The following is a 23,305-nucleotide window of genomic DNA, read 5'->3' on the forward strand; positions in this document are numbered from 1 at the left end:
CGCCTGTATTTTTTTTTAAGAAAGAAAGGATTTTAAAAACCTTGTGCTCTCTATGCAAACACATGGGTCTGCCTGTGTAAGTCATACTACTGCCTAAATACATTACAGTGAAGATGAAAGCAGTGGAGCGTAGTGTAATGACTCTCCTCACTCTACCCTGGGACCATGGCAGATGGGATAAAGATTCACTTAAATTGGACCTTCCAGGCAGTTCTGGATGTGCCCAGGAACCTGCTGCTGATTGTGTATTTGTATTCTCTGAACTGATTGGTGGACACATATGCTGGCCATACACACATAGATTTGCGTTTGAAAATCTAAATTTTAAGAAAGTTTGTTACATTTTTGAATCGTTTGCGTGGTCAAATTGATGTTCAGTTTCGGCCACAGTGACAGGAAAAAAAGCAGTAAAAAACTTCTTGATCAAACAAATTTTGTTTTATATTCAAAAAATTTGATTTTTTTTTTACTTATCGTAAAATCCATGTCTCTGATGTTCATTAAAGCGGAGTTCTGGCCACGATTTTGGGCCATCCGCTTGCTTTTCTTCACCTGAAAAATAAATGGATAGTTATGATTTTTTTTTGTTTACTTACCTTGTTATTGAAGAAAAATATACTCCCCTTTCTTCCACTACCTCCCTCTGTGGCCGCGGCCCGCGCCGTCACTTCCTCTTTGCATTGATTCCTGGGAGCTGAAGGTCATTGCTCCCAGGAATCAATGCACCGGCCCCACTCGTCAGTTCCGGTGCGGGCGCGTCATTCCCTTCTAAACAGCTTCTGGGCATGCCCAGAAGCTGTGCAGAGATGACGCGCCCGCATCGGAAGTGACGATCAGGGCCGGTGCAGGCGCATTCTGGGAGAAGAGGACGCGCTGGCTTCAGCTGCCCATATCTGAGATGGCAGCGCTGGAGAAGAAATTTTTAAGGTAAGTATTTCTTCTAAAAGGTAAGTGCGACCCGGGACAGTACAGAGGCTATCCATTGTGGAATGTACTAGCCCTGACTGTCCCGGGGGTACTTTTATTGAAAAAACTTTTTCGTGGCCGGAACTCCGCTTTTAATGGACACAGCTCATCTTCATGACTATGTGAGTTTTGCTGCCCCCTACAGGAGTAGAACACTAGGCAGAAAAAAAACTTGACTACGCCTATGGGTCAGTCCTAAGGGGTATACCCCCCGCTCTCTGCTATAGGTACTCCATTTTGTTACAAACAGTGTCAGAAGAAAAAAAAACAAACTTATAGAGGGGTGGGTGCTGTGTCCATCAACGAACATCAGAGAAATGAATTTTACAGTAAGTTGAAAATCCCATTTTCTCTTTCATTCATTTTAGTTTTTGTTCATTAACTGACACAGTTCCTCCTCTTCTTGACTACATGAGACGTGCCAAAGCTCCACGCAGCTCTAGGGGGAACCCCAGAAACTCAAATGATCCCAACAGTAAGGGGGGGGCCCTGGCAGGCACATCCACCAGGCCCATCCCCCTCCCAAGGTTAGATTTCTGTCGCTGGTGGCGCGATCCCCCCACCCCCATCTCAACACCTCAGGCAAACCAAAAAAGGTATGTCCACCCTGGGGGGGGGGGAAAGGCCTGCAGAAGACCACAGAGAAAGGGGGAAACGCTGACTAGGAGGGAGAGAGGGAGACCTTGGGGTCTGACCATCCCAGGGTGGGGTCTATGTCCACCCCAAAACCCTCCAGGGGTAGAGGGGGGAGGGGGGGGACAACTACTTACCACACCAGGAACAGGGTGGGCACCGCTCTGGACAGACCACTGCTCCATCGTGATGTGGCTGCTGTCAGCCAGGAGGAAACGATGCGACTCAGACCGAAGTCAGTTTGTATGCGCCCTCACGAGACATTTCATTCGCAGGCCAGCCCCCGTCCACTGGGTCTATGTCACGGCCAACCTAGTGTGGAGATGTGGTCTGTGCTCGCTGGCCAGACAAGGGTGACCCCTCTGGATCTAGATTATCCAGTCCGTCACTTGATTGTAGATCTTACAGGAACAAAATACTAAGAGGAAAATATTCCATTTAAAGATAAAAAAAAATGCCAGGACCAGAGCTCCAAGCAAGGAGGAGTATATATCCCTGGGACTGCCCCATAGGCATAGTCAAGTTTTTTTCCTGCCTAGTGTTCTACTCCTGTAGGGGGCAGCATAACCCCTGTAGTCAAGAAGACGAGGAGCTGTGTCCATTAATGAACAAAAGAGAAATTACATTTATTTAAAAATGTTATGTTTAAAGCAAATACAATTTCAAACTACATTTGGCCATTCACATAGAATGCATGAAAGTGAAAAACCTTGAACCTTTACAACCACTTTCTGGTATAAGTTTTAATGGTATTCTTCAATTATGTTTTGAGGGGTCAGTTACCTCTTGACTGATACTTTATTTTGCATAATCAAGATGATAACCTGGATTACACTTGGCTTTCTTGAGAATCTAGTCACACTGGTAACTTTTTATGCAGCCAAACTAATGCAATAAAAGTAGAAGCCTCTTACTTTATATATGGCTGTTTCACATTTATTTGCTGCAGTTTAGTGTAAAAGCAAAATGGACCCATTCAGAGTTGTGTGTATGTTACCATGCGAGCGTATTCAAACAGTGTGAATCCCTAATTATCTTCTGTGGGCTCCAGTAGTGAGGCTCCCACTCCATTTATCCCATCTGTAATGAGTTACCATGGCTATTGTAAAGGCTGGATTCATCACAATGTAAAATGGATAACTCAGGCATTCTGGTGCAAAACGTGTAATAGCAGACCAATTAAACTTTTATTAAAATTTTGATTAAATAAATTGAGGGTGTAGAAAAAGGCAAATGTTTCCAGCACCGCTTGACAAGTCTGAGTCAGTGTGTAGGCACTGGACCAATGGTTCCACACAGCAGTGGTTCTTCTCTAGAACCACTGCCTGAGCATAGACTGTGGCACTAGCACCAGGATGCAATTTAAAGAAAATCAAAAGCAAGATGTTTAAAAAGTCTTTCTGAACCCTCAATTTATTTATTTACTTTTGTTTGGAAGTTCAAGTGGGCTTTAAATGTGGTCTCATAGGAAGGATCTGAGATGTCTTTCCATTAGGATTTCCAGATATAAAATATAGGGTATGTGAATCAGTCAACATAATGAATTACAGTGGGGAAAATATTTAAACTGCAGATTTTGCCCACTTACAAAGAAACGAATGTCTATCATAGGTGTATTTTAAACAAGGAGAGACAGAATATCAACCAAAAATCCAGAAAAACATGATACAAATGTTATAAATTGAGTTGCAGTTCAGTAAGTAAAATAAGTATTTGATCCCCAAGCAAAACATTACTTATTACGTTGTGACGAAACCCTTGTTGGCAAGCACAGAGGTAAGACGTTTCTTGTAGTTAGTGACCAGGTTTGCACAAAGAGGGATTTTGGTCCTTCTTTTTTTTTTTTTACATCTTATTTAAATCCTTAAGGTTCCTTGACTGTCACTTGGCAACTTGAAGTTCCAGCTCTCTCCATAAATTTTCTATAAGAGTAAGGTCTGGAGACTGGCTTGGCCATTCCATGATCTAAATGTGCTTATTCTTGAGCCACTCCTTTGTTGCCTTGGGGGCATGTTTTGGATCATTGTCATGCTGGAAGATCCATCCACAAGCCATCTTCAGTGTTCTGGCTGAGGGAAGAAGGTTCTCATCCAAGATTATGATACATGGCCCCATAATGCAGAAGTATTGTGAGAAAGTGTCGTAGTCAGATGTAGTCGTTGGCATCAACTCGACTCATCATGTTTGGAGGAAGAAAAATGCTGACTATAACCCATCCCTGCAGTCAAGGACAGAGGTGGAAACATGATGCATTGGGGCAGTTTCTCTGCTAAAAGTGCAGGCTGACTTTGCCACATTGAAGTGCCATGTATTGTAACATTTTGGATGAAAACCTTCTTCCCTAAGCCAGAAAACTGATGATGGGTCTTCCAGCATAACATTGAGCCAAAACATGCCAAGGAAACAAATGAGTGTCTCAAAAAGAAGCACATTAAGGTCATGGAGTGGCCTAGTCAGTTTCCAGACCTGAATCCTATAGAAAATTTATGGAGGGAGTAGAAACTTTTTGAGTTGCCAAGAGACCTTAAGGATTTAGAGAAGAGCTGTAAAGAAGAGTGGACCAAAATCCTTGCCAACAAGAATTTCTCCACCAAGTAGTAAGTCCTGTTTTGCTTGGGGATCAAATACTTATCATACTCACTGAACTGCAACTTAATTTATAACATTTGGATTTTTGGTTGATCTACTGTCTCTATCATTTAAAATACACCTATGATAAAAATTAGACCGTTCAAATCTGCAGGGGATCAAATAATTATTTTCCCCACTATATAAGGCCAAGGTGGAGTATATTTTTGACTTCACACTTCTGGTTAGAGTTGTAGTGAAAGGATGATTTTGTATGTTACAGGAAGGAGGCTTCAAAGCACTTTTTTTAACTGTTATTTTAAAACAAATACCTCTGTAAGGCCGGGTTCACACTAGCTATGGCAGTGGCTCGCAGCAGGGGGTCTGGTGCATCCCTGTTCTCCGTTTCAGATGTCAATCGGGTCTGAATTTTTGCCTGAATTAGCACCTGAAGCCAAGCCAAAGACGCACACAGGACCCTTTTCCAGTGCGGATGGCGGCTGCCCTGGAGATGTGTGAACTGGCTCCATTGAGAGCCATTCACACTCTCCTGTCATGCAGGGAAGTCCACATCCAATTCACATAAGCATGAACCCAGTCTACATGCACACATTTATTGAACTGCCAAATATTCCTATTTTGTTCTGGGTGGAGAGGATAGTCTATGTGTAAAATATTCACCTTTGTAAGATTGCTTCTGAGATCTAAGGCTGTATATTTCTGGCACTGAGCTTGCCCCTAAGTGTCATAGTGCCATCATTGGAACATTGAAATCAGTGGAACCAATTTCAAACTCTGACATCAGTCATAGAGACACAGGGGTATAAAGGAAAAATGAGTTTCTACTGCTGAATCTACACAGTATGACAACCAAGGCAAAATAATTGTACACATAGGCTGTCACTCACTTTTTTCTACACCCATTAGATCAGCAGTTTTGGTTGGAGGACTGCTCTAAGACTTGACAAATGCTTTAGCAGTACCAAAGTATATGCTTGTGCTTCAAAATCATTGAAGATTACTTAGAATAGTCTGCAGTTCTTGGTGAATAAATTATGACAATAATGAAATATGAATAAATTGATGTCTGCTAAAATAAAGATTGTATAATTTGTTTACACTTGATTTGTTCATGCAAATACACAAACCGTGAGGTTGATTTACTATTGATGGCACCCAGGTCTATCGTTCTACCCCCTACTAATCCAGTCTCCTTACACATCACTAAATTTATTAACTGATGCATCAGTAGTATTATGGAGGTCTCATGAATTTCTTAACTTACTCATTCCAAAAGTAAGCAAGTATTCTAAATATATAAATGCTGTAATAAAATTAAGATATACTGTAACATTAATAGGTTACGAATTTTCCCCAGAGTGTAGTGAATGTGATGAGATATCACTTTGCAAAGAATACCACTCACATACAAGAAAAACAAAACCTATTTTGCTTGTACATGATTGAATGCTAAGCTTTGGGGAAAATTATCTTGCAAAGTGCACAGTCTATTAGCCTTTAGTAAATCAACACCAGTGTCCATGTCACAGAGGTGAAGACCAAATACTAAATATATATATCTTTGGTTTGAATATACTAAGACAGCTTTGCTCGGTAGCTTTTCAAACACACTTTGGGCTCTTCTACACGGTCCGCCCCCGTAGGCGGATCCGTGCTGCTCAGCGGGGATCCATCCGCCGATCCCTGCTGAGCCGGCGGATGACAGCTCCGTCTCCGCTTGCAGTGCAGAGAGGGAGGTGTCACAGCTCCCGCTGCTCTCTATGGGGGATCGGATGAGAGCGGACCGCCTGTCCGCTCTCATCCAATCCGATCCCTGAACGGATGGAAAAATAGGGTTTCCATCCGTCCGGATTTCACGGACAGGATCGGATACAGATGGCAGCGGGTGTCAGTGGAGGTGTCTCCGCTGCCCCATAGAGCTGCATGGAGGATCTGATCAGATCCGCCTAAAAAACTGACAGGCGGATCTGATCGGATCGCCCGTGTGAAAGAGCCCTTTATGCAATACGGAGTTTCTATAGACCTCTATACCTCGGTATCGGTCCTGTATTATATGTGGAAAAAAAAAAAACCCACGGGGGGGGGTTGAGAGGGGAGAGATGAGACCTTTGTGATACCTTTATCATGGAAAAACCTATGATATTTTGGCTAAAATTTAACATTTTATTGGGAAAACATTAAAATCAATTCTTGAAACCAAGGCGTACGGTATATTGAGTAACAATAGTATAGACTTTAGAAAAAAGGTTTAGTTCCAGGTCACATCAGTGCGATGACAGACATCGCATGTGATTCGGAGAATCACATGCTAAGTCTGTGCGATGCAAATTCAGCCATACAGATTGTATGGCTGAATTTCCATCGGATTCGGACACAACACCCACAGGACCCTTTTTAGGTCCGCAACAGAATCGGATCGCATGGTGGTTCACCCCTATGTGATCTGATTCATGTCCGAACTGACATTTCGCACTGCGATATGTAAACTGATCTGGGGTGTCGTTAACTTTGTATTGACACCCCCAGCGATTTGCATATGGCAGTGTGAACTGCCTGAAATTTGAATCCCGCAGTGGATTTACAGGTTTCCCACATCGCAAATATGTGAAATGGCACTTAAACATAGTATAGTGCCAGTGAGGTTACAGCACAACTGAGGATGGTGATTCCGGATGCATGAAAGTTCCCTTCCCGTTCACCAAAGGGGTGTGGACTCCTAGTGACAGTGACAAGGGTATATAGTTTACCAAAAACTTTGGAACAGGGGTCTCAGGTGCATCAGAAAAGAAATACACAAAACAACAAAATCTAGGGATGTAAATATTAAAAATTATACAAAAAAAAGGTATTCAAATACAGTATCTGAGATTCACTGCTTTTTCTTTCATACCATAAGGTCTGGTAGGGAACCAAGATGGCAGACCCTTTTTCTTGTTGGGCAACGATTCATCAAAAATTAATAAAATATGGGGGGAAAAAAAAAAACACACACAGACACACACGAGATACAGTGCCTCATGGTTTGTTTAGTGACCTGATTGTTCGCATATGGTGTTCAGATCGCCCTGTAGAAGATCCCTCTAGATAGGGTCTACTATCGGCGGGGCATACAGGAGACGTTCATCCTCCAGCGATCACTCCAGGGCTTATTTTATGCCTAAGTTTGGTGCCATTAGTAACTTTTTCCACTGGCTGCTTTTACACACGTGATGAGCCCACCTTCCTACTTAAAACTGCTCCTACCCCAGATATTCCTCTTCTCTCCCTGGGTGGCAAAGTCAGGGATTTTTATGCTGGTTAAAAAAATAGGTCTGTGCTGTTTCCATCTGTACACAGGATACCTTTCTCTCTTCCTTTCTTTGGAAAGGTCACACTCATTTGGATTGCGTTTTGTCCATTTCTTGTATTTTACTTAGTCTACATATACTGATATAGTTATGCTTACTTTTTACAATTTTTGGATCATTTCAGTCTTACCTAATACAAGGGAGAGGGTCTGCCATCTTGGTTCCCTACCAGACCTTATGGTCTGAAAGAAAAACTAGTGAATCTCTGCTATTGTATTATGAAACCTTTTATATAATTTTTCAATATTTACAGCTCTGTAGATTTATTTTCTGATACACCTGAGACCCCCCTGCTGTAGAGTTTTTATAACCTTTTCCCTAGGAGTGCTCACACCTTTGATGATCCTCTATGCAGAGGTATCTCCTGTGCTTTCTATTTGGACAGGTGCCTTTCGGCTTCACAACTGGCTGCCCACTTGGTATGGTCGCCCCCCTTCTCTTGGTGACATCCAGCATATATTGAATTTTTGGTCGCATTTCTATTATCTTTTAATATGCAAGTGTGTTACACTAAATTATGCTATGATAATCTTTGCACTCGGTTACTTTATTATGTATTAACATATGTATGTATTCTAAAGATTTTGAGTATATTACCGGTAGCTATCTCCAAGAGGAAGACCTGGTTGAAATGCATCAGGGGTCTGGACTTTCATGCATCTGGAATCACCATCCTCAGTTGTGCTGTGTAACCTCACTGGCACTATACTGTGTTTAAACCTTTTCTTTAAAGTCTAGATTATTGTTATTTAGTATACTGTTTGCCTTGATTTCAAGGGATCATTTTTAATGTCTCAAAATGTTGTTGAACTCTTAGCCAAATATGTTTTTCCATGATTAAGGTATCACAAAAGTTCCATATTCCCCTTTATGGGTCTTTTCACTTTTCAAACACACAATGGGGTGGCTTTTACTAAAACTGGAGAGTGCAAAATCTGGTGCAGCTGTGCATGGTAGCCAATCAGCTTCTACTTTCAGCTTGTTCAATTAAGCTTTGACAAAAAAAAAAAAAAAAAAACACACACACACTGGAAGCTGATTGGTTTCTATACAGGAGCTGCACTAGATCTTGCTCTCTCCAGTTTAAGTAAATCAACCCCATAGTGTCTGAAACATACATAAAAACCATTATCCAATGGTTTAAAAACACAAAATCTACAGTCTGGCATTTTTTCTGATTAGGCTGATACTCCTCTAATCTTCTGATCATATAGATTTTTCTTGCGTGCTTTAAACCAGAGGTCTCCAAATTGCAGCCCTTCGCTTGCCTTTATGCGGTCCCTTGGGCACTGTTGCACTCAATGACATAGTTACATAGGTAATCTGGTTGAAAAACAGACAAGTCCATCCAGTTAAAAAAACAACAATGGGGCACTATTCCTCCCACTGACGGGGCACTATTTTTCACATGGATACCAATAATGGAGCACTATTCCTCCCCCTAAAGACAGTGCATTGTTTACCTCCACTGAGGCCAGGACATTTTATCTCCAGCCCCCCCCCCCAAAGTCTAAAGAACAGTAAACTAGCACTTTGTTTAGAAAGTTTGGAGACCCCTGCTTTAAACAATCTCACTTAACCCCCGTACACACGCACAGATTGTTGGCCGTAAATTGTCGGCCAACGTCCGATCGGCCGATTGTAGGCTTGTTAGTATGATGCTTCCGACAACCAACTGCGACTTTTCGGCCGAAAAAAATCTGGTGTGCAGGCTATAAAATTTTTGTTGGCCAACAACAGAACGGCCGATTGTTCTTCACTCAGTACAGATTTCGGCAGACAAAAATCAGATGAGCAAGACTGGGCATGCTCAGAGAAGAAAAAACACACGGAAAGTAAACCATCACATGACATCACTTCTGAAGTTGTTTTTTGTTGGCCAACAAAAGTCAAGTGCAAGTCTAGAGCACATTTCAACCAACAAACAACACTGGGCAAAAGACGGCCGATCGGTCGGCCAACAATCTGTGTGTGTGTACGAGGCTTAAGACTGGTTATTCTCCATAAACCATTCCTTTTTATGATTCAACTTTAACTGAAAGCAAACATACACATGTGACTTGAGCATTAAAACAAATTAGGGGACTGAAGAAGTGTGAGGGTGGCTTAAATATTATAACAAGGTGTGTTGGAAAAAAAAAGAAAAAAAAGGACCAAGAACGTCAGCTTGTAAAATCCAGTTCATTTTAATTTTAGTGTACAAACAATATAAAAATCTCAATAAATGCCATCATAAATTGTCATTTTGGCACAGATTAATCAGCTAATGAACAGTGCAATATTAGTATTGTAAAAGGTCTGTGTTCATACATAATTCCATTACTAGTGGCCTCCAAATGTAGTGATACACAAACCAGGGGTAAACCAAAATGTAAAATTAAAAAAGAAAAAAAAAAAAAAAAGTTCTACTCAAATCTAGTGAGCTATGAGTATAATAAAGAAGAAATAAAATGAAAAACAGTAAGATGCCTCCAGTAGTTAACTTTTGTTCTAAAACCATGCAAGTTGATAGTTCAATCTTCATCAGATTTACCAACAGTATGTGTTATGAGGCCACTTTAACAACATTCAATTAAAGCAGTTCTTCACTCCCGTGTGAACATTAAAAGTCAGCAGCTACAAAAATTGTAGCTGCTGACTTTTAAAGAAAAGCAACCACTCACCTGTCCAAAGATCCAGTGCCATGCTCACCCTACCCGGTTTCTTCACTGCTTTTTGGTCCTTGGCACCCACAGCACAGCTGGCTACCCACAGCACATGCATAAGATGCTCTGTGCATGGTTATTGGTCCTGCAGTCTCTTGGGACCTGTAACATGTCCCAAGAAGCTGCAGGGATGCGAAAATATGCTCCGATCGCCTACCTAGGTGGTCAGGGCAGAAGTGGGAGCGGATACCTGTCAAAACCAGGTACCCACTCCACCCCACAAAAATATGCCAATGTCGACCAAAAAAAAAGGGGGGGGGGGAATAGCGGAACTTCCCCCTTTTGGGTGAAGTTTCCCTTTAAAACCGGTCAGGTAGGTCCTCACACTACATAATGGTTTGTAAATCTGCAGGAGCATATTCAGTCGGTTGTATATGGTCAGCTTTACAGCACTCGCTAGGAAAATAGAAGAAGTTGCAGAATGAAGATGTGTCAGATAAAAAATGAAAATATCAAGGCAGGCACAATTTATGAGGATTCAAAAAGGAACTCAGCCAGGACCTCCCATGCTGATCATTCATACAGTAAAAGTCATCCCAACCAATCCCACAACAACCAAAATGCAGTCACCAACAGTATGCCTTGATTTGTTGGCTCGTGTGATTGAAATTTGGTACAATTGCCAGAAAATTGAAATGTGCGTCCAGCATAATTATCCCAAGTATATCTAGATTATAGGTCACTTAGCTACTACCATAAAATTGCCTTAAGATTTTACAATCCAAGATTTAGTACTTTTGCGAAATATTGTCAGTTCTAAAATTGTTCACTACGAGTATGCTGGAAGACTGCTATGACCCAAAGCATAACATCTGTTGATCCAATGGCCCAAGCATTCTTGTCTATTTTCTTGCACTAAAAGCCAAGTGGCATATTTATAAAAGCAGTGAATGGAACCGATGAAACAGTCGCTGGTAGTGAACTAGCCACTGTCATTTATAAAAGACATGCACCAGAAGATTCATTTGTAGTAAATGTTTGATGAATGTCAGATTTACTGCTTTATAAAAACACCCCTACCCCACCCATGTATCTGCACGGAATTTTTTTTTTTTTTATTTATTTATTTTTTTTAGTAAACCTTCTGTTCATCTTCGTTTTTAGAAAAGGAGAAAAGGTAACAATTTTAATACATGAAGGCTCCACATTGGTGCAATTTCAGATGCAACTTGAGTTGCACAGAATAGCATGATGATGAAAATCACATTGGGGTTAAAATAAAACTACTAGAACTGGAGAGTGCAAAATCTGGTGCAGCTCTGCAAAGAAGCCAATCAACTTCCAGTTTTTTTTTTTTTTTTTTTTTTTTTAATTCTTAGGGTTTGAAGTTTAAAAAAAAAAGTGAAACCTGCTATACTTACAGTACATGCTCTGTGCAACGGTTTTGCACACAGCAGCCCCGATCCTCTTCTTTTTGGGTTCCTCACTGGCAGTCCTGGCTCCTCCCCCTGCCGAGTGCCCCCAATAGCAAGCCTTTTGCTATTGGGGGCACTCCTGAGCTGTGCTTCTGTAAATGGACATTGTTCATTCACACACAGAGCATGGCTCAGCCCCACCCCTGCTCTCTCCTCATTGGCTGTAACTGACAGCAGCTCCTGCTGCTGTGCGAGCCAATAAGGAGAGAGAGACTTTGGAGAGCTGCTGCTCTCATGAACATCAGTGGATTGAGATGGGGCTCAGTAAGGGGGGCTGGGGGAAGCTGCACCAAGAAGGTTTTTTTTTTTTTTACGTCAATGAAAAGAATGCACCTTAGCAAATGTAAAACTACAATGCCCATTCACACAAAGTCCTAGCTCTTACAGCTTAATAACCAATGGAATTTTAGTATGTTTACATTTGGTATACTAAGGCTTGTACAAACTTTAGGTTTTTTTTTTTTTTTTTATCTCATTCAACCCCCAAGGGCTAAACAAAAAAAAAAAAAATACTTGCTGTAGGAGAAGCTCACTGTACTCTGCAATGTTAGTACAGCAGTCACCACTCTGAGCAATTAAGTTCTGACAGGGTAACTGACCCACCCCAGAACACACCTGTCAGCACTAATTAGTTGCCGAGTGGCAGATGTTTTTCTGGCATGCCCGTTGAACCAGCTGATATTTGGCCCATGTGTACCAGGCTTTACAGCTCTTTGGATATTCATAGAAAACAATCATGGCTAAAATGAAGACTTAGTTCTTTTATTGTGCTCATCTTACATTAATGATTGAACATTCTGAATACCTGAGACCAGAAAGCTATATACTTGGACATGTACAGTGCGTGAATAAGAATCCTCACAAAAGTAACAACTAGAAGATAGCATTAACCCAGCCTCTGAGGGATGGAAATGTTTATCTCATCATATCCATTAGGAAAATTATCTACTACAGTTTTGATGTATACATCCAGACCGTTCAGAAGCTGCCTACTCATGGGTTTGCAGTGAATAAACAGTTCCTACAGAAATAAGGCTAACCAGATGTACCACAGGTTACCATAGATTACCATATTTCCTATAGCCAAATCTGTACAGATATTAAAATAAAAACCGCTTCTGAAGATATTTTCATATGAAATTAGTACTGTTTGGTCCATTTAAACCTAAAAATGCCATACACCAAGATCAGTGTTGGGGGTAACTAGTTACAAAGTAACTGATTACAGTAACTACATTACTTTTTTTGGTAACTAAGTAAAGTAACTAGTTACAATACTAATATTGGTAACTACACTACTTTACTAGGCTATAGGAACGCGCTTTCCTGCGTTACCCAAGCCGTGCGATACAATCGCTATTTCGAAGAATAGAGAGGGATGAAGTTTATGACTTTTTGTTGCACTTTATGTTTTATTCTGTTTTTTTCAGGTTTTGTTCTCATGTTTCCCAAAGCCTGTGTTTATACAATAAACTCTATGCAGAAAGAGTGTCATGTATCTTCTTCTACACGGTCAATTAAGAAAGAGGAAAGTAAAGTAATAAGTAGTGAAGTTACTTTTCAAATGCAGTAACTAGTAAAGTAATCTCATTACAATTTACAGAAGTAACTAGTTACATTTTTTGAGTAACTACCCCAACACTGACCAAGATACTTTCTTATAACCCTCCTTCAGCAAAAAGATTCTAGAAGGCACTTTGTTTTTCTTTTTTTACAAAAGGCATCCACCTGTAATAAATCCATTGTTTAAAAGGCATCTGGTAACTTGCAAAAGATACAATTTGAGATTTTTAATTTAAAAAAAAATATTATGTCATGTTGACACAGATGAGGTAACAAGGCAACCAGTACCACCACTAAGAGAGCTCTGCCTACATTGGAAAGTGGACAACCATGAAAAAACACAAGGAGACTGACTTAGAGGCATATTAGCAAATACACCTAACCAACTAGATAACTCCTGGTACCATGACAGTCTACCCTCCAGACCAAGACCCCTAAAAGGATTTCAGCTCCATGGTCACATGGCCTTCTGCCCTCCAGACCAAAACCCCTAAGGGCTGGTTCACACTAGTGCGATGCCAGACATCGTATGTGATTCACACCGCTTTGCTGTGCAGATCACATGCGATGATTGTGCGATGCGAATTCAGCTGCACAAACTATATGGCTGAATTTGCATCGCATTTGGACCACACTTGTGCAGGACCCCTTTTTTGTCTGTGCCGGAATCGGTTTGCATGAGTGTTCTAGTACAATTCCTCTTAAACGGTTACGTCTGGTCCTATAGCCTTCTTCCTTCCAGACCAAAATCCCTAAAGGTTATATCTGGTCACATGATCTTCTGCCTTCCAGAACAAAACCCCTAAAAGTTACGTCTGGTCACAGGTTAGCAGATCTGTGATCACATGGCTGTCTGTACTCCAAACCAAGACCCCTACAAGTGTACCAAGTCCATGGTAAGGCATCTTGCAGCTATTCCCTTTATTACAGTTAAACTATTAGTGACCATTGTGGGAACCTAAAGAAAGGAAACCTGTCATGCATAAGTAAAAGTCAACCCCTATCTCTATGCAAGTATTTTTGTTTCTAGTTGCATATTTTTAATATTAGTACCTCATGTAATTTCTTTAAAAAAAAAAAGTGTTACTAGATCTTTGGTATATACATATATTAAAGTCCCTTCTATTGTTAGTGGTCACAATTTTGCAGAATGAATGTAGTCCTCTGCTTACACAGAAGTCTCAACATATCACTCTCCAGATTTCTAAAATGACTGGTCCATAGGGCAATGTGCCTTCAAATGTAACATGCTTACAGCGGAGGCAGCATTAGCAAACTCTTACCGGCTCTACCACAAGTGACCCAACCAGAGTTTACATCTAGTGGTCTATTATTACATTACAATAATGGTTTGGTCATCAATTGATAAAAACTACAATCTACGCATAAAGATGGATTTCCCTTTGACATTTTCTCAAGAAAACTAGGAGCTGATGTCAAGCGGAAATAATGATGCAAGTTCATAGATCACTGGCCTTGATGGGGAGAAGATCACTGGCCTTGATGGGGAGAAGATCACTGGCCTTGATGCGGAGATGCAGGTGCTCTACTGTCCCCAGCTAATTTAGGCTACAAACAGATGACTGCCAAAATGATGGCAGGGTAGGAATCTGCTTGTGTTTACTGAACCTAAAAATGTACTAATAGGGAAGGGATATTAGGAGAAAATATAAAAAAAAACAAAGGCTGTTCTATGTCTGATCTAATTTAATTACCAATTGAACCAGTTAACCTGAGACCTATTTTTTAGTAGATGCTGATAAGCCAAAGCAGCCGCCGGGATAGGGAAGGAGCTAAAGGACACCAGCAGACACTGAAGGCACTGCTAATCCTATAGAGGAGAATTCGTGATCAGGACAGGTTTTCCAGGCTGCTGGATCAACTGTTTCCACAGATCATCACTAAAGGGCTGAGGGGCTTCTACTATCAAAAGACTATCATTGAAAGATCAGGTCACTATTCCCTGAAGCATATAAGTGACTGATTTCTTCTCCTCCAAAGAGTTCAGCTTTAGAAATCTCAACAATGCAGTCCCCCAAAACAATGTTTTTCAACTCCAGTCCTCAAGAACCCCCAACAGGTCACGTTTTCAGGCTTTCCTTTATTTTACACAGGTGATTTGATCAGTTTCACTGCTTAGTAATTACTACAGCTGTTTCATCTGTGGGAAATCCTGATAACATGACCTGTTGGCGGTACTTGAGGACTGGAGTTGGGAAACTGCCCCAAAAGACTAAGATACCTGTTGGTGACTTGGCTTTCCAGCATCTACCAAATACTGAAATATGAAATATGAAATTTTACTGGACCGATCAATTAAAGAAGAACTACAGCAAAGTAAAAAAATACCAATAAAAACTTACATATTACTTTTTTGTCCTTTTGACGTTCCCCAATTTTAAAATGAGAGGTTTCCGGAGAGGTTGTTTAGAACTCCAATTTCCAGCAACAATGGAAACCAGAAACATTACTGAATGGGGTGACTTTTGGTTCAGTTAACACATCTTGCAATGACTACCATTATCAGAACCATTAAAAGTGGTTGTAAATCTCATACATAAAAATATGGACAAAGCATGTGCTTCTATAGTGTGTACTAGTCTCAATCCAGAGCACTAAGTGTCATTTCTGTCTGCAGCCTCATTCCTCTGCTATCTACATGAGTCACTTCCGACAAGTTTTCTTGTCACGAGAGAAAAAAAAAGGTGACAGGGGAGGGAGCGCACACACTGGGATTGAACAGCCTGAGCACGTTTCATGTGTGCTGCGTAAAGGGGGTGTGTTCCCTCCCTCCAATCAGCTCTCCTCACTGAGCTCGCTCTGCAGAGTATAAGCTCAGACAAGCTTTATAAATTCCGTAATTTAAGCAGATATAGAGAAGAGAGAACTGCAAAAAAACAGGTGCAACTTACGTAGGAGGATTTGTTTTATCTCTGTGTATCACCTGAGGCCCGTCACTTTACTGGGTAAATGTAAGGGTTTACAACCACTTTAAATAACACTTAAAGAATCTCAAATCAACCCTTTGGTGTTTTAACAGTCTAAAATATGATATGGAGATTAAGCTTTTGTGCCAATGGTACAGCCAAAACCAAAATGCGGCTAAGCTTAAGAATGTGCTTATACAGCTTGTCAGATTCTGTGTTTTGCCTGTAGTTCTCCTTTACAATATCAGTACTGTCAATGGGGTTTTCAATCATCCTCAGCCATTGAAAGTAGAAAACATCACTGTTGACTAACTAGACAAGTTAGTGATAAATATGTGCAAAAGCAAATTCTGGATCCCTACATACACAAATCTAAAACGCCCTAACAAAGCTGATAACCCATTCCATTTACCACATTTTTTTACAATCTTAATTCTCTATATTACATTATTTAGTGTACTTTTAAAGACATACATGGGAAATATTCTGGAAGTGTGTGTTCGGAATAGTAGGGAGGCTCTGCCACCTCTACTACTAGACAGAAAAGTGAAAGATTAAATTGGCCATAAGTAACTTAACACAAGATATACGGTTCGCATGACACTCCATCGTTGTCACTAGCTGATGGAGATCAGTGGATGTAGTTTAGTGAGAACGCTTGTGTTGTATCTGATGGTCCTTCAGGTAAACCTGTATTCTAGTAAAGGCCGAATTGCTGAATAGGGTGAGCACATCTCTATTGTCTCATAGACTGTCTGACTGCCTCCTGCAGGGACTTCCTGGTGACCAAAAGCCGAACAACTTCTTCATTCCTTTTGGTGAGACGTTTTCTGGCCTGGTCATGTGTTACCATGGTCATATCCCATCCATTTACCTGAAGAAAACAAAAAAAAAAAAAAAAATGGAGTAAAGAACAAACAAACACTAAGCAGTTCGGGAAGAAATAGCACCCTGGATAATATAGCGTATTACTATGTACTGATAAGAATTTAAATATTAGAGATTAGATGCCATATATAGTGTTACATATTTTTACAGTATACAGTAGAATGATATTTCCTGGAAGGTGACAGTTTAGGTATAACTAGTTATTACTGGAATTCTACTTTAAAATGACCTTCTCTCACCTCCATAAAATGTATCAGACAAGCCCTCATAATGGATGTATACATTACACTGCAACTCATGTTTAAAACACACTGCTGAGTTCAGAAGTGCGTTATATGAAAACAATTATGCAGCAGGCAAGTCCATTTTGCTGAAATTTCATTGCAGCAACCTGGTCGTGTATATATACACACACACACGCTAGACAATGGCACCCTGACTGCCATTAGGTATTGGGATGAAATCCTTGGACCCATTGTCAGACCCTACGCTGGTGCAGTGGGTCCTGGGTAGGGCTGCACGATATTGGAAAAAAAGTACATTGCAATATTTTTTTTTCAACGATATTGAGAGGAAATCATGGAAGTATTGCAGCAGCGCAGCCTTCTTCTGATTGTAATTGCAGATTGCACCATACAGCCAGGGCAGGCCAGGGTTAATGTTATTGTAGGGATTGACAGTGACAGTCAGTGTGGATTAGGCACAGTCGGGACTCAGTGGTGGCAGGAGGTAGAAGAACACAGCCTGACATGACATCCGTCCAGTCTCACACATACTGACTCGACTCTTCACTCTGAACTGTTAAAATACAAGCTTGTTTCCAGTTCTTCAGTGTCAGTGTGCTGGGAGCCGCTGATTGGTTACAGGGAGGAGCTGAGCTCCTCACTCTAGGATCATATTACCATCAGCTGGAGAACTAGGCTAGCTGCAGGCAGGCAGACTGAATGTGTGGGATGGATGTCGGGCTGTGTTCTGCTACAAACACTGAGTCATCCCGACTTCTCCCTGCCTAATGCATATGCCTTACATCGTATCTTCGGCGATGTGACAATCGTCCACGCCCACAGCACGATAGTCGATATCACATTGACTATCGTTCAGCCCTAGTCCTGGGTTCCTTCTGGTGCACGACAATGCCTGATGTGGTGAGAGCATGCAGCCAGTTACTGAAGGAATACCATGGCCCCCATGCTCACCTAACCAAACTCTCATAAAACACCTCTAGGACATCATGTTTCGGTCCATCCAACACCGCCAGGTTGAACCTCAGTCTGTTAAGGAGCTCAGTGATGCCCTGGTCCCGATCAAGAAGGAATTACCCCAGGACACCATCCGTCGTCTCATTAGGAGCATGCCCCAATGTTGTCAGGCATGCATACAAGCACATGGTACCACTGAGTACCATTTTGAGTTGCTGCAATGAAATTTCAGCAAAATGGACTAGCCTGCTGCATAATCTTTTCACTTTGATTTTCAAGAGTGTCTTTGAATTCAGCCCTCTGTAGGGTGAGAATTTTCATTTCCTCAAATAATGTGGCATCCTTTTGTTCCTAACACATTACCCATTCCATAGCAGTATAAATATCCAGCATGATCATTTTCCCCATTGAGATCTAAAGTTATCCTTTAATGTTTTGAGCAGTGTATACACACACACACACACACACACACACACACACGAGAAAGTAGGAGAAAAACAGTGATGTACCTGCATTATTTTGTCTCCAGCCTGAAGGCCCGCTATCTCAGCAGGTCCTCCTTCAGTCACCCTTGTGACATAGATACCCTGTAAATAGAAGAGGTTAGTATAGTGTAATTGTGTATCATGCAAATAAAATTGGGAAAAATTAAAACACCAATTCTGACTCAAAGCCACCACTTTTATAAATAAGCGACACCCACAATGGATACTAATACCACACCACTTTGGATCACCCAAAAGCACAGGTTTAAGTTTAAAGCTTACGCCGACCATAGACAGTTCAAATCTCGGCCGGTTTAGCAGGAACCGACTGAGATTTGAACCGTGTGTGGGCAGGCTGAATGTACCCAGTTGATCGATCGATCAACTTGGGTACAACCAGCCAGATGGATTCACTTGCGGTTATTCCTAGCGGCTGCTATAGCTGCTAGCAATAATCACTTTCTTTTCCCGGTGGGGATGTCAGACAATTGCTCGGCAGGAGGGATTCGGTGTTGATGGGGTAATCGTGCAAATTTCTTCCTATTAATGTCCACCCTTTCTGCCCACCACCTCTATTCACAGAAGCTGTACTACTGCTTCTATGAATAAAATGCAATCTGTGAATGGAGGAAGCGGACCATTCATTCACCCGCCTGTCCTTTCATACATCAGGGATTAGCGATTATGGACATTAGGACTGTATTTTGCCTGCTTAAAAGTGTAAAGACCTGTTTGAAGCTAACAAAAGCACATCAACACAGACTCTTCAGAGGAAGATATGGAAGCATCCGCAGATGCCAACACATCAACTTTGTAAAAGTGTGTACTGATGACCAGGTGGCCGCCTTGCAAACCTGCGTCACTGATGCCTGATGACGGAAGGCCCAGGAGGCACTAAGCGCCCTAGTAGAGTGCTCCTTGACAGAGAAAGGAGGAACCTGACCCGTGATGCAATAGGCCTGAACCACAGTCTGTCTGATCCATCTGGAACTGGTCGCAGAGGAAGCAGAAAACCCTTTGGAGGTTCACCCAGGAGCACAAAAAGAGTCTGACATCCTGAGGAGACTCCGTAGCTGCCAGGTACACCCAAGCCATGCAAGGCAATTTCCTTTGGATGTTTAGAAATGGGACACAGAAGGCAACACAATGTCTTCATTCAAATGAAACTACCACCTTACGAAGGAATGACGGACAGGGCCGAAGCACCACCTTATCCTTGTGAATCACCAAATAAGGTGAGCGACAGGATAACGCCGCCAGTTCAGACAACCTGCGCGCAAAAGTGATAGCCACCAAAAAGGCCACCTTCTGGGACAGCATAAGCAGGGGAATCTCCTGAATTTTTTCAAAGAGAGGCTTCTGTAGAGCTGAAAGCATCAAATTAAGATTCCAAGGCAGCAATAGAGCCCGCACTGGAGGAACCAAATGTCAGACATAACGAAGAAAGGTACGCACCAGGGAGTGTATGGCCAAAGGTCGTTGGAAAAAGACCACCAAGGCCGAGACCTGCCATTTGATGGTACTCAAGGTCAAATTCTGTGCAACCCTCCGTTGAAGGAAGGTTAAGAAACAAGCCACCGAGAAGGAGCGAGGATGAACCCCAAGAGACTCACACCACACAATGTACGTCTTCCACGTACGATGGTAGATCTTCCTAGAGTTAGATTTCCTAGCTTTTAACAATGTAGGAATCATTGACTCAGACAAACCTCTTTCCTTTAGCACCTGGCGTTCCTGTTAAAGCAAGATGCTCCCTGAGAGGAAGCTTTCAAGGAAAGTCAGCGAGGCCAGTCTGGTGTCACTAAAATGACCGGAATCAGTTCTGCCTCAATCCTGCGTAGAAGTCTGGGCAGAAGCTTGAGAGGAGAGAAGGAATAGATCTAGGGCTGAACGATAGTCGATGTGATATCGACTATCGTTCTGCAGGCATGGGCGATATTCATATCGCCGAAGACACGATATTCGGGCATTAGGCAGGGAGGAGTCGGGACTCGGGGGGAGGAGGAGGACTCGCAGTGATTACATCCGTCCCACACTTCCCTCCCAGCTCTGCCTCTAGTATCCAGCCGACCATTACTCCGCCCATTGTCTCTCCTGGCTGCATTGGGGGCGGGATCAGGCTGTAATGTTTTGTAAATAGATTCAATGGAGAGCCAATGGGCGGAGCAATGGTCGGCTGTTGACTAAGGCAGAGCTGGGAGGGCTGGAGTGCGGGGCGGATTGCATGGCGGTGGAGAGGCTACAGTGTTTGCAGCAGGAGAGGGGGGAGAGACGTCCGGAGCATGGCGGAGGAGCACCGTGGGACAAAAGGCTGCTACCAACACTTCACTCAGCCCGCTTCCTCTACACTCTGGCTCCGACACAAGGCTCGGACTGTCCGGGCGGGAGAAGTTCTACGAGTGTGGTGGATCCCCTGGCAGAAAGCGGAGCTCTGCTAACTGATCCCTCCTCCAGGGACTGTCTGGGAGAAATATCGCAATATATATCGTTAAAAACAAAATATCGCAATATACTTTTTTCCCCAATATCGTGCAGCCCTAAATAGATCAGACGATAATGACCCCACACTGGGCCAATAGCGCCTCTGTGGCATCTTCCAGAGGATCCCTTGACAGAGCCACAAACCTCTGCACCTTTCTGTTGAGCGGAGACACCAACAGATCCACTTCCGGGGGGCCCCACTGGAGACACAGCTGATGAAACAACTCCGGATGAAGGGACCAATCCTTTTGGTCCAACGCCTGAGGTAATCCGCCTGCCAATTTTCCACCCCAGGAATGTGTATAGCGGAGAGGGCTGGAACGAACGGTTCTGCCCACCTTAGAATGCCGGCTACCTACAGAGCCATCAGGGCACTCCTTATGCCCCCTTGGTGATTGACATAAGCCATAGCCGTGGCATTGTCCAATTGAATGCTTACTGGGCATACCTGAAGACATTAAAATCGGTAGTCTGGTCTCTTCATTCGTGCAGATCCCCTCAGCAGAATGCTTGCTGGGATGCCTCTCCAGCCAGACAGGCTGGCATTCGTGGTGACCACTGTCCAATACAAGGGGAGGAAGGATTTTCCCAGCCGAAATGCCGGAGAGCAAAGCTACCATATCAGGGATTCCTTTGTTCCCCGACTCAGCCGGATCCGATTGTCCAGAGAAGGCGGAGTCTTGTCCCATTTGGACAGAATCTCCCTTTGCAGGGACCTCGTATGGAACTGTGCAAAGGGAACTGCCTCAAAAAAAGGTAGATACAATCAGGCCCAGCACCCGCTTGCAAGTCCAAGGGGTTCACCATTTGTTGGACAGCAGGAGTTGAATTGCAGCCTGCAATTTCTGGAGTTTGTCCAGAGGAAGGAGCACTCTGGCTACGGCTAAGTCCAGAGTTCATCCCAAATAGTCCAGCTTTGTGGATGGAACCAGGGCAGACTTCTGAAAATTTAGAATCCAGCTGAACTCCTGCAGATTTCATATTGTAATCTCCAGGTTCTCCACCAGATCAGAGGAAGACTCCGCTCGCAGAAGAAAGGAGGTCGTCCAAGTAGCCCAGTACTACGATCACCCATTGGCGTAGCAAGGCTAGCACCGGAGCCAACACTTTTGTGAAGACCTCAGGAGCGGAGGCGAGATCAAAGGGCAATGCCACAAACTGATAATGCTCCTCTACCACAGCAAAGCAGGGAAAACGCTGGTGACTGGCACATATTGGAATGTGAAGATAAAAATCCTTGATATCTATAGAGGCGAGGAAATCCCCCCGATGCAGGGATGTCACCATTGTTCGAATGGACTCCATTCTGAAATTCTGTACCCGCACAAAGCAGCTGAGCGCCTTGAGGTCCAGGATTGGATGCACTTTGCCTATCTTCCAGGGGACCGTGAACAGGTTTGAGTAAACCCTGAAAACGTTCCAAAGTCGGAACCGGGACAATCACCACTTGAAGAAACAGGCCTTATACCGCCCCATACAGACCCTGTAACCGGTCTGGGGACAGGCGCAGGTAGGAAGAAATAACCTTGCGGGAGGACAAGAGCGAAACTAGATCTTCTAGCCGGACTGAATAACTTTGTGGATCCACTTGTCTTGCACCAGGGAAGTCCACGGGTCCAGAAACCAGCGAAGACGTACCCCCATGCCCAATACAGGCGAGGGCGCACCTTCATGCAGAAGGAGCCTTGTCTGCGGGTCTGGAGAAGCCCGCTCTCGGCTTGCCAGACCAGGATAGTTTTGGATCCACTAGAGGAGGCCCTGAAAGGGCTTTGAGTCCTTGTCAGTCGACCCCGAGGGATGAAAAAACTTCTTATGAGACGAGAAGGAAGGTCCATGTCCACAATAAGGTTCCTTGCCCTTAGTAGCCTGTGGAAGAAAAGGTTCTCTTCCCCCCTGTGAGACCTCTAATGATGTCATCCAGGGTAGCTCCAAACAAACGATCTCCTTGAAAGGGAAGATCAGTCAAGGCCTTTTTAGAAGTCTGGTCCACAGACCAGAATTGGAGCCAAAAGACACACCGAAAGGACCACCAAAAGACACACTGAAAAACCACCACCAAAACAGAAATGAGCCATCAGGGGAGCCGCATCCAAAGAAGCATTACAAA

At 42.8% G+C, this 23,305-nt stretch overlaps 1 protein-coding gene across 1 annotated transcript in view; it reads right to left on the minus strand.

Annotated features, from left to right (window-relative positions):
• Window positions 1–23,305, minus strand: part of LOC309547984 (transient receptor potential cation channel subfamily V member 1-like) — a 278,758-nt gene that overhangs the window by 225,512 nt on the left and 29,941 nt on the right. Inside the window, exons 3-4 of the mRNA XM_082247975.1 lie at window positions 18,742–18,819; window positions 16,885–17,019 (exon numbers count right to left, since the gene is read on the minus strand). Coding sequence (XP_082104101.1) covers window positions 16,885–17,019; window positions 18,742–18,819 — 213 coding nt within the window. The remainder of the gene's footprint in view (window positions 1–16,884; window positions 17,020–18,741; window positions 18,820–23,305) is intronic.

Source organism: Pelophylax lessonae (genome assembly GCF_965119305.1).
Source record: "Pelophylax lessonae genome assembly, chromosome: 2".
Lineage (NCBI taxonomy): Eukaryota > Metazoa > Chordata > Amphibia > Anura > Ranidae > Pelophylax > Pelophylax lessonae.